This window comes from Strigops habroptila, chromosome 19, assembly GCF_004027225.2.
Source record: "Strigops habroptila isolate Jane chromosome 19, bStrHab1.2.pri, whole genome shotgun sequence".
In the NCBI taxonomy this organism is placed as follows: Eukaryota; Metazoa; Chordata; class Aves; order Psittaciformes; family Psittacidae; genus Strigops; species Strigops habroptila.
Genome location: NC_044295.2, coordinates 3,967,188 through 3,978,273, shown reverse-complemented (window position 1 = coordinate 3,978,273; position 11,086 = coordinate 3,967,188). Strand labels below are relative to the sequence as shown.

The following is an 11,086-nucleotide window of genomic DNA, read 5'->3' as shown; positions in this document are numbered from 1 at the left end:
GGTCTCCCCTTCAGGAGCCTTCTCTTCTCCAGGCTGCCCCAGCCCAGCTCTCTCAGCCTGGCTCCAGAGCAGAGCTGCTCCAGCCCTCAGAGAACCTATGGTGTCCATAGAGATGCTCCATGTGCAGTGATACAGACACCCCACATGGCCATAAGGAGATGGATCCCCCTCCCCACACTCCCCTCAGCACCCGAGGCGCAGGCAGGACACTGTGCACACACAGCACCACACAAGGACTGTTTAATCTCGCACCCTTGTCTTGCAGTTCAGCATCGTGGCAGTGTCCCCTGGACCTCCTGCTCCTCCCCAAGCCACACTCTGTGCTCTGGACCCCACCCCAGAGCTTGGTGCATCAGAGCAGCATCTCCAGCTTGCAGTAGCCTCTGGAAGAAGCAACCCAGCGAGCCCATGGGTGAACCTCACTGAGAGTCACACCATCAGGGTTGGAAAATGGTGCAGTGAAGCCCCAGTCCTGCCTGGCACATCTCTGTCCCCTTCCCAGTGCGCGGGCAGGAGCCATCCAGGCAGACAGGGCTTGTTACCCAGGACCAGACACAGCACCAAGCTGCGGGGAGGCAGGCAATGCCCTGGGGAGCGGATGCACAGTCGTAGCAAGGGGTTTTAGGGGCACCTTGCACTATTTTTGGGGTGCTGCCCAGTCCCCATCCCGCAGTGTTGCGCTTCCCCTTGCTCCAGGCTGCTGGGGCAGTGGCAGGTCTGGTGGACACATCCACAGGGGACAAGGGGACAGCATGGCCCAGCCTCCGGCTGTGCCACCTCCCTTGTGGCCCCGAGGGGGTTGATCCATGTGGCTAATTGCTGGTCCCAGTTGTGTTCTCCTCGCACGGGGGGCTGCCCATCGCCCTGCCAGCACCAGCCTCAGCCCCAGCACAGTGTGGAAGCTGAGGCTGCTCAGCACTCTGGTCCCCACAGCAACTTGCAGACATCTCAGCGAGGGCATCAGCCATGGCCTGGCGGACAGTCTCGGTCAGTTCAGGGACATCCGTGGAGCTCAGGCCCTGGGTTTCCACCTTGGGGAGGATTTGGATGGTGCACGTCCCTGGATAGAGAAGGGAAAGATCAGAGATGCTGTTAGATGAACCTTCTGGGGAGCAGGTCTCCCCACCAGCCTCAATGTTCCACAAAGAGACCTCCAAGCCCCACATGCTTCATCCCTACAACCAGCCCTGACCACCTACCAGCAATGGGGCTTCTTGTCCACCACTTACCAGAGGTGAATTTCTTTTCCTTGGAGCTGAAGAAGTCCCAGTACGGGGAGAACACGATGGGGAAAATGGGTACCTGGAGGACACAGAGTGTTAGGGGTGTCCATCACGCAGACCCCCTCCAGCTCCTGATATGCCCCAGGCTTCAGCAGGTCCCTGTGCCCTCACAGGGTGCCTGTTCCTGGGGACTGCAGAACTCATAAGACCCTCATGTCCCCCATCCCACTGCCCCAGGGTGCACGTTCCTCCACTCCATCAAGGGCAAGTGAAGGGGAAGGTGGGCTTTACCTGAGCCTCCACAGCCAAGTGGAAAGCCCCACGCTTGAAGGGCAGCATGGATTTGTCCTGGTTCCTGGTGCCCTCAGGGAAAATCCAAACTCGGATCTGCGTGGGACAGGGGGAGACGCGAGCATCACCCAACCCAGTCACCCTGGGAACCCCCTTTGCCCCATTGGTGTTTGCTCCCCAGCTCCCCCCCTTGCTGCCCTCCCTCACATTTTCACGCCGCATGGTCCTGGCCGTCTGGGAGATGACATTGATGGCATCTTCTCTTCTGTAGCGGTCGATGAAGATGATGCCACTGAGCCAGCAGGCCCACCCCACCATGCCCATGTATAGGAGTTCCTTCTTGGCAATGGGCACACAGCGGTCAGGGATGACCTCCACCATGCCTGCAGGATGGATGGGAGAGGAAAGGATCCATCCTTGCCCAATGGCACCCAGCACCAACCAGCCCTGTGGCTGTAGTGACCTGGCATCATCCTCCATTGGCCCAACCCTCTCTCTGTAGCACACCCATAGCCCTGAGCTCCTGTCCCACCACCTCTTCTGGCTTATGCCTACCACACTGCCCTGTACAAACCCTGGTCCTGGCCTCTCTGGGACCCCACAGGGTGAGCCTGGTCCACCCCTGCAGCACCCCAAAGGCTGCCCATGCAAGTGCTGAGCCCCCCATCTCCCTTGCACGTACCCATGAGGTCAAGGGAAGCTTGGTGGTTGCAAACTATCACGTAGAGCTCCTCAGTTTTCAGGTGTTCTGAGCCCCACACCTTCATCTTGATGCCATACAAGTGTTTGAGGGGGAGGATCGCAGCACGCAGGAGCCTAGGGCAGAGGAACATACATGGGGAGCAGATCACACAGAGCAGGGCTGTGTGATGCTTTCCCACTCAGGGAGCAAAGCACAAGATGGGCCAGGCTAGGTCTGGTTTGAATGAGCACAGACTGTGTCCCAGAGTGGATCTGTATTCAGCCTTTGCTTTTCTAAGCACGTCTGTAGCCTGCATAGCTCAGAGCTACTAACCTTGCAACCACCTCCAAGGTGAGACCAGCTGCTGTCAGTAGTAGAAAGTCTGCATTGGAGCTGCTGATAAGGAAGAGCAGCCAGCACAAGGGAATAAAACAGACTTTCTGATGTCCAGGGATGATAGGAAAGCAAGAAGAGAAGGGATGGGATGTCTGCCTGCAGCCAAAGTGCAAATCATCACATCCCAGCGAGGACCACAGTCTTTGGCCAGGTAAGCTTCACACCCTGAGGCTCACCCAGTGTACAGCCGGAAACCCAGACACCAGCACTGCAGACACATAGAGCCAGAGGAGCTGGATAGAAACGGAGGGGGCCTGAGCTGTAGGTGGTTGACTTCTGAATAAGACAAGAGGAAATGGCCTCAAGCTGCACCAGGGGAGGTTTAGATGGAGATGAGGAACAATTCCTTCCCCAAAGGGTGCTCAGGCATTGGAACAGGCTGCCCAGGGCAGGGCTGGAGTCACCGTCCCTGCAAGTGTTCACACACTGTGTAGATGAAGCCCTCAGTGCCATGGGTTAGTGGTGGCCTTGGCAGTGCTGGGGAATGGTTGGACTTGATGAGCTTGAAGGTCTTTTCCAACTGAGTTGATTCTATGATTCTATGAAGGTGGACATGCAGAGGAACAGTCTAGATGGTTTTAAAGGGATGTGCATGTCTCCAGGGACTGTCCCAGCAGAGCAGCCAAAGAGCAGCCAAAGTGGGCATCAAGCTTTGTGCTGCAGGTGGAGGGGGAAGAGAGCAGGGAAGGGAAAACCAACTCTGCTTCATTCATCAGAGGAAACCACAAAGAACAGCTTCACGGGACCTGCAGCATCGGGAAGAGACGGGCCTTTCATCTGTGTAGATAGAAGGAGGAACAAGGAAGAGCGGTGTCACCATCCAGAGAGGGTTGGACCGGATGGCAGAGCTGATGAAGGTGACGCTCAGTATGAGAGTAACGAAAGGAACGGAGGGAGGATGAAGTAACAGGGATTGCAGCACCCACAGTGGAGATAAAGAGCTGGTATGCTTTTGGCGTTGAAATGGGGCACTCTCCAACCCATGGCATGAAGAGCATCCATGCCAAGACCCACACATCTGGCAGCGACTGGTCCCAGGGAGCCCACAGGGGCAGGGCATGGGGCTGTCAGTAGCAGCTCAGCACCAGGGAGGGATGAGAAGAAGCTTGGGAGGGGAGAGCAGAGGTAGGCACAGAGGAAGAAGGAGACATGATGTTTAGAGGGTCCATTGTATCAGCAGAACACCTATCCCTTGGGAGATGTAGGCTTAGAGATCCCTGTGCCTGCAGACAAGCAAAACACTTATGGCAATGCCCCAAAGCCACGAGTAATGACAGGAGCGTGCTCCAAGCCAGAGGCTTTGGGATTTGGAGCCTGAGGAGGAGACAAATCTGGGCGTGATGCTCCCATGGAGGATGGCTGCGAGGTGTTAGTGGGACAAGATAAGGCAGCGTGAGTCACGCTGCGTCACCCGGGGAGTTCCGCTGAGCCGGAAGCGTTTGCGCCAGCGCTCAGAGCACCTCTGAATGCATCCGTGTGTGCACAGCAATTCTGCATGGAGAGCGGCTACACATCGGGCTGATAACATCAAACTTCTGACCACACTCCTGCCGAGGGCCCGGAATCCATCGGCACCGACACTTGATGGCTCGAGCCCAGCGATGCCACAAGCTTGGACATCTTTCACCCTGACATAATGACATCCCTCCTGGTATGCTTATCATGCCCAGGAATCCAGTGTCAAGATTGCAACACCCTTGGAAGCAATCAGACCTTCCTCTCGTGATGTTATCTGGGCTGCCACCACCCTGGAGCAGAGCTGACAGCCGGGACAGGACTGTACCGTGCCCCACAGCTGATGGCACCCAGACATCCCCAAATCTCTCTGCCAAAGCACAGTCCCTGAGGCTCCCACTGGGCAGGGAGATGGTGATGGGTGTGCATTTCCATCCTGCTAATGATGGTACCTCCAACCTTGGCCAAACCCTCCCTATAACCCACTCAACTGATGACCCCAACATAGTGATGGCCAAGAACGATCCCTTTTATGCTATGTCATCCTCCAGGGACCATTAATCCTGACCTAGCTGGCCACCTCCATCATGGTGTAACCCTCCCTGGGGACGGCCAGCAACTTCTCACCACACCAGAAGATGCAGACACACACTTCATTGCCATGTGGACATGACCACAGTCCTTGATGTGGCCCCAGGACTCAACCAGTATGGCTAGGGCAGGAGACAGCATGTGTTCACAAACCCACACGAGCTCCTCCACCCAGCCATTTCCACAACGGACACACATCCCCATGCCATACTCACTTCATGTTCTCCACAGAGCGTCCCCGAAGAGCTGCAAAGGGGGACAGGAGGGTGGCCATGGCAATGATCCAGCAGTTGAAGAAGGCCATCTTGCAGAAGTAGTGGAAGGTGGCATTGTACCGGTATAGCAGCAGGGCTGCCAAGGGCAGAAGGAGCAGCAGCCCATGGAGCAGGACCACCTCCATCATGCTGCCCCGGCAGGAGGATGCTGAGGAGCTCAGCCCAGGAGGAGGGTAAGTGGCACAGGGGATGCCGAGGAGCATGAATGGTGGATGAATCAGGTCTATCAGCAGAGCAGCATGTGGGCGTTTGGGGCTGGTCCAGGGCAAGGTGCTGCGTGTATCTCACCCTGTGCAGAGGCTTGAGGATAGACTGGCTCAGATGGGAGGCAGGCAACCCCACCAAGGGTGGAGAGTGGTGGTGAGTCAATGCCGGGGACCCTGGGTTACCCAAGGTGTCACTGCTGGGAAGTGCCTTCCTGGGCTGTTAAAAGCCATTGCAGAGGTGCTGGAGCAGGTCCAGAGAAAGGCAATTAAGTTGGCGAAGGGCCTGGAGCACAAGTGTGATAAGGAACGGCTGAGGGACCTGGGGGGGTTTAGTCTGCAGAAGAGAAGGCTCAGGGGGGGCCTGATCGCTCTCTGCAACTGCCTGACAGGAGGATGGAGCCAGGAGGGGGTTGGTCTCTGCTCCCAAGGAACAAGGGATGGGACAAGAGGAAATGGCCTCAAGCTGCACCAGGGGAGGTTTAGATGGAGCTGAGGAACAATTCCTTCCCCAAAGGGTGCTCAGGCATTGGAACAGGCTGCCCAGGGCAGGGCTGGAGTCACCGTCCCTGGAAGTGTTCACACCCCATGTAGCCGAGGCCTTTAGTGACAGGGGTTAGTGGTGGCCTTGGCACTGCTGGGGAACGGTTGGACTTGATCTTAAAGGTCTTTTCCAACCTGCTTGATTCTATGATTCTATGACTTGACACAATCAGATCTGTTGCCCACAAACATGTTCATGCTTTGGGCACCTCTCCCGGCCACAGGGACCCCAACCCTGGGAAAGGAGGATCTCAGCTCATAGGGACAGCAGGAGCTGGTTCTGGTCCATGCCCATCACCCCAAGGCTTGTCACAGATCCCTGTTGGCATCATGGCTAATCCCCAAACATCGGATTATTGGAAGACATCCCCCTGCTGCTCCCTGTCCAGGTCTGCAGCAGGCATGTGGTGTCGGCACTCGCTGTCTCTCTGCTCCCCCCAAGCTGGGCTGCAGGAGCCTCTCTGCTGTTCCTCTCCCAAGGCCCAGCGTGTGTCACCAAGCTCTAAGCAATGCCATAGGGGCCTAAGCCCTGTCACCCCCTGCTCCTAACCTCGGCTGAAGGAGATGCCAGAGGCTGCCCCATTTGGCAGCCAGGGGCTGCATTGCGTTAGGTGTTTACAGAGGTGCAGTTAGCCTGCGCAGGCTGTAATTAGCCTCTCCTCTGCTCTGCTGCTCTCGCATTGAGCACGCAGGATCCAGGCCAACACTGGGTTGTGCTGCAGAAGCTCTGGTCTTGCTTTTGTGATTGCAGAGCTAACTCTGGCCTGCTCTCAGCCACCAGCAGCATCTCCCAGCCCGGCTCTTCCATGTCCCAACCCTGCCAGGATGTGCTCATGCTGCTGCCCCAAGCCATCAGTTCGTCTCTGAGCAGGAACCTGTGAGCAGAGTGCCTCTATTCGTGCCTTCCCATCACAACCCCACCACAGCTCTGGTGCAGACAGTCCCATTATACCTCACTGGAGAGAAGCATCACATCCCCTGGGTCAAACCCAGCAGCCCTGCCCTCACCTGACACAACCTACCTTCAGCAAAACCACTCTGCATCACTCCTGCTCCATTCCACTCCATGCTTGTGGCTGCTTTTTGCACCCTCACCCTCTCCCTGTTCCTGCTGATGAGGGTACAAGCCGGCGCCTTTGTGCTCCTGGCTGTGTGATGCTCCCCCTGCTGCCAGCTGAGGAGTGCCCCGGCTCATCCAGCATGACCCAGAGAAGGTTCCAGGGGTTACTTCCACCATGTGTGTTGCAATCCCTATTGCTTCATCCTCCCATTCCTCTCATTATTTTCATATTCAAGCGAAGATTGGGCCATATCTTCAGCCTACCCTTCCTGTCCACCCCATTCCCAGGTGACTTCTCTCCTCCTCCTTACCTTTCTGTCCATACGGATGTGGAAACCTCTGTGCACCTCCTTTCCCACCAAACTCAGCTTTGCTTTTGGATGGTCTCCTTCTCTTCTGCTCTTGCTGCTCTCTGGGGCAGTCTTACAGCCTGCAGGAGATGTGCCTTCATGCTGCAGCCCAATGCGACTTGTTTGCTCCATGTTTGGGAGCTTCTCCTCCAGCTTCAGCAGGAGCCAGGCTGAATTTTGCTGCAGGGGGAAAATCTGCCTGTGCCAGAGCACAGCTTATTCCTGGGCTCAGGGAGGATGAACCCTCCTTTCTATTGGGACACCAGGAGAGAGATGGGACAGTCCTGACACAGGATGGGGGCAGAAGGAGGGGATTTAAGCTTAAGCACCAGCTTTCTGCATGCTTGGAGCTCCAGGTGACAACCAGCCCTGAAGTCTTCTCCTAGGAGCTCTCCTGTTAAGGCAAAGCCTACTGGCAACTGGCCTGTAATCCCACTGGGGTCAGAGCTCCTGTCACCCCTGAGTCAGGTTGGGGAAATGGCAGAGGCAGGAGACAGCTTCCAGCACCCAAATTGCATCTGTCCCTACTTCCCCCTTCTTCCTGGTGAGCAGCAGAGACACTGAATCCTGTGGATCTCCAGGATCACCCCTTTTCAGACTGCTGCCCCTCTGCATCCCCTTCAGGAACAAGCTTCTGGCTGGATCCAGCTCTCCCAATGCTGTGCTCAGCAAGGAGCATCCCATTCTGCTTCCCAGCACCAACCACCAGCAGCTCCCCAAAGTGCCCCGGTACCCACATCAGGCGCTTACATACCCCCACTAGAGCCTCACACACACACACACCCCCCAGCTTGGAGGGAGCCCCGTATTCAGGCCACAGCAGCCTGGGTAATTACAGATGCTGGTTTCTGGGGTGCACTGCTCTGGAGGGCACTATGTGTAGGTGATGCCCAGCACCAGCTTTCTGTCCTGGCACCTTAGGTTAGGAGCAGGGCCTGGACGTTTGCACTTAGCGAGCTGGTTTGTTGGCTGCCTGAGAGCACTGTCCTGAGCCATGGGTCTGATGTGTCTGACCCGGTTTGGGTGAGCCCCCCGGGGCTGGTGCCAGTGCTGGTGCCAGGGCTGGTGCCAGGACTGATGCCGGGGCTGTGGGGGCAGCCCGGGCCGAGCTGGCTCCTCACTGTCATGGTTGGCCATGGGAAGTGTTGCCCCGTGCCACTCCCAAGGAGTTGCCGTAGGCTGCGCCCGGGACGCTGCTTCAGCACATGGCACTCCAGGAGCCTGCTGTGGGACCCCTGGCACCGCGCGGAGGGGCTGCGGGACTGGGGACATGTGGGGCCGTGCAGCTAATGCTGCTCAGTGGTTCCTGAGGTTCACTGGTGTTTAAGTGGCCTGTGTCTGGGGAGATGTGAGTGGTGTGATGGGGGACCGATCAAACGGCGACTAGGACCCCCACCACCGAAGTACATGGAGACATGGAGACTACACACCAATGAGATGCTGCTGGATCCATGGTGGTGACTACCTCTCGCTGCAACTCTATCCCGACTGCTTCTAAATTTCCTTCTTTTCTATTTTCTCTCCCTTTTCTATTGCTATTTTCTTATCACAGTAAATAACTACTTTATTTAGTTAAATAAGCAGTAAGTCTCTCTGATTAGCAGCATTTAACCTCGTTTGTGTCTTAATCTCACTCTGGGTATAACAATGAACCTCCCCAGCTCGGGTCCTCCGGTACTGGGACAGGGCCATTGCCCAGAACCGGCCCCTTGGGACTCCGGCTGACGCGAGGAGTGGTTATGGGTCCCGGTGGAAGGTCCCGGGGCCACGCAGCTCGGGGAAAAGCCGCTCCCGAGAGCCGCAGCCGGGTCAAACGGGAAAAGAAAAGTGGTCGTGGTGGAAACCGGTGTGGAAGTGGCGTTGCTGGGGCTGTGGCTGGGCACTGACCCCCAACTCCGCACGTTCTGCCCCCGAAGGAAGGGAGGGAGGAAGAGGAGAGACGCGCCGCCGGGTACTTGGACGGGCCGGGCGATGAGCGGGCAGGCGGGGTTGACCTGTGAAATTAGGGGATGGGGCAAGGGTGGTGGCGTTACAGCTATAAGAGGAGGGGGCGGGACCGGCAGGGCGAGGCGATGTTCGTACAAGAGGCGGGCGAGGGGCCCGGCTCTGGGGGCGTCTGGATGCGCCGTAGACCGCGGCGACAGAGCCGCTGGTTGTACGGGTCCCGGGGGATAAAGCCCGGAGGGTCGGAGCTTGGCGCCCTCGCCGGTCCCCCGGCCCCTTCCAGAGCGGTTTGGGGCTCCAGCGGGCGCTGCGGCTCAGCAGAGCCGGGCCCGAGAGCGGGGACCGGCCCCGGTCGGTGCTGCGGAGCCGGGACGAACCCCGCGTTCCCGGACGTGGCTGCCGGGCTGGTGCGGGCCCCGCTCTCCGAGAGGGCCGAGCCCTGCCGGGCTGGGCACCGGCTTCGGGGCTCCCCGAGAGCGCGGGGCTCGTCCCCAGGGAGGGCACCCCGGGCTCCGGCACACGCGGCTGAGTCATGGGAGCAGAGACCGGCTGCTGAGCCTGGCCTGGAACCGGGCTCGGAGCTGAGAAATAAAGTTCTGAGCGGTTGAGTCCGGAAACCAACTGGCTCCTGGGGCTGTTTCGGGTTCAAAAACAGAGACTGAGTCCTGTAGGTTTGGGGCTCAAAACCGTGGTCTCTAAAGCCAGATTTGGGGCTCATAAATGGAGACCAAGCCCCATGTGTTGGAGTCTGGAACTCGGCTCATGTGGTCAGTTGTGGGGCTCAAACAGATCCCAACTCATATGTTTTGCTGCTCAAAAGCCAGGTTCAGAGCTGAGAAACAAAGTCCCATGTATAGAAATCCTGACATGAGGTGACTTACCGGACTGATGCTGGGGCTCAGAAACACCGACCAAGTTCTGCCTTTTGCTGCTCAGCACCAGGAACCAAGTCCTGCACTTTGGGGGCTCAAAACCACACTCCCTTGGCCAGTTTTGGGGCTCACAGAAAGAGACCAAGTGTGAGTTTGGGGGGCTTGACATGAGACTCATTGGCCAGCTTCAGGGCTAACACAAAAACCCACTGTGCTTGGGGGCTCAAAACAAGACTCATATGGCCAGCTCTAGGTCTCAGAAATAGAGATGAACTCCTGTGATTTGGGAGCCACGTTCAGGGCTCAGAAACACAGACAAGTTGCTGGTGTTTGGAGTGTGAACCTGGGGTCACTCAGCCAGTTTTAGGACTCACACGCACAAAAACCCCAACACTGAGTGCAGTGTTTGGAGGGCTCAAAACGAGGCTTGTTTTGCCAGATTTAGGGCTCAGAAATGGCAACGAGGTCCTGCATTTTGGGGCACAGAATGAGACTAAATGCTGTGGTTTGTGGGAGCTGAGAAATGGGCTCATGGGGCTGCTGTTTGTTAGTCTCTGTTTCTCAGCTCTAAGAGCTGTGTTTTGGAGCCTGGGAACAGGCTGATGTGGCCCATCAAAGGGCTCAGAAACTAAAAGTGCTGCATTTTGGGTGCTTGGCACGAGGGTCCCGCAGCCCGTTTTGGGGCTCCCAAGGAGAGCCCAATGCTGCATTTGGGAGGCTTGAAACAGAGACCAAGCGCCGTGTGTGTGTGCTGGGAGCCAGGCTCATGCAACCAGCGCTAAAGCTGAGAGACCAAGAGCTGCGGTTCGGTGCCCAGAGCAGGGTCTGGGTCCTGCGGGGTGGAGCCTGACCCAGGGACCAGCCCCGTGCTCCGAGGTCACACCCGCATCGTGCGGCCGCGTTCAGGGCTCAGACGCAGGGACCCGGCACTGCGTTTGGCGCCGGCAGCCGGGCTCATGCGGCCGCGTTCGGGGCCGGGGCAGAGCCCCAGCCCCTCCCCGGGGTGCGGGAGGCCGACATGAACAGTGCCGCCCAGAGCAGCCGCAGCCGCGGGAGCCCCCGCCCGCTCCCGCGGCTTGGTTTGGGCTCTGCGCGAAGCCGCCGCCCTCGTTCCGCTGCCGCAGCCTCCGCGGGACCGTGCCCGGAGCCCCGGCGGGGCAGCCCCGGCCCGGTGCAGGCAGCGGCCACGGGCAGGAGCGCG

At 58.1% G+C, this 11,086-nt stretch overlaps 1 protein-coding gene across 1 annotated transcript; it reads right to left on the bottom strand.

Moving 5' to 3' along the window:
* Nucleotides 1–292: 292 nt before the first annotated feature.
* On the bottom strand, nt 293–5,407 carry LOC115617818 (1-acyl-sn-glycerol-3-phosphate acyltransferase alpha-like). Its single transcript, XM_030508776.1, has 6 exons — nt 4,854–5,407; nt 2,197–2,330; nt 1,722–1,897; nt 1,515–1,610; nt 1,230–1,302; nt 293–1,060 (listed from the first exon to the last, which is right to left on the bottom strand). Exons 1-6 carry the CDS (start codon nt 5,114–5,116, stop codon nt 813–815), a joined length of 990 nt encoding a protein of 329 aa, XP_030364636.1. The 5' UTR covers nt 5,117–5,407; the 3' UTR covers nt 293–812.
* Between the last annotated feature and the right edge of the window lie 5,679 nt (nt 5,408–11,086).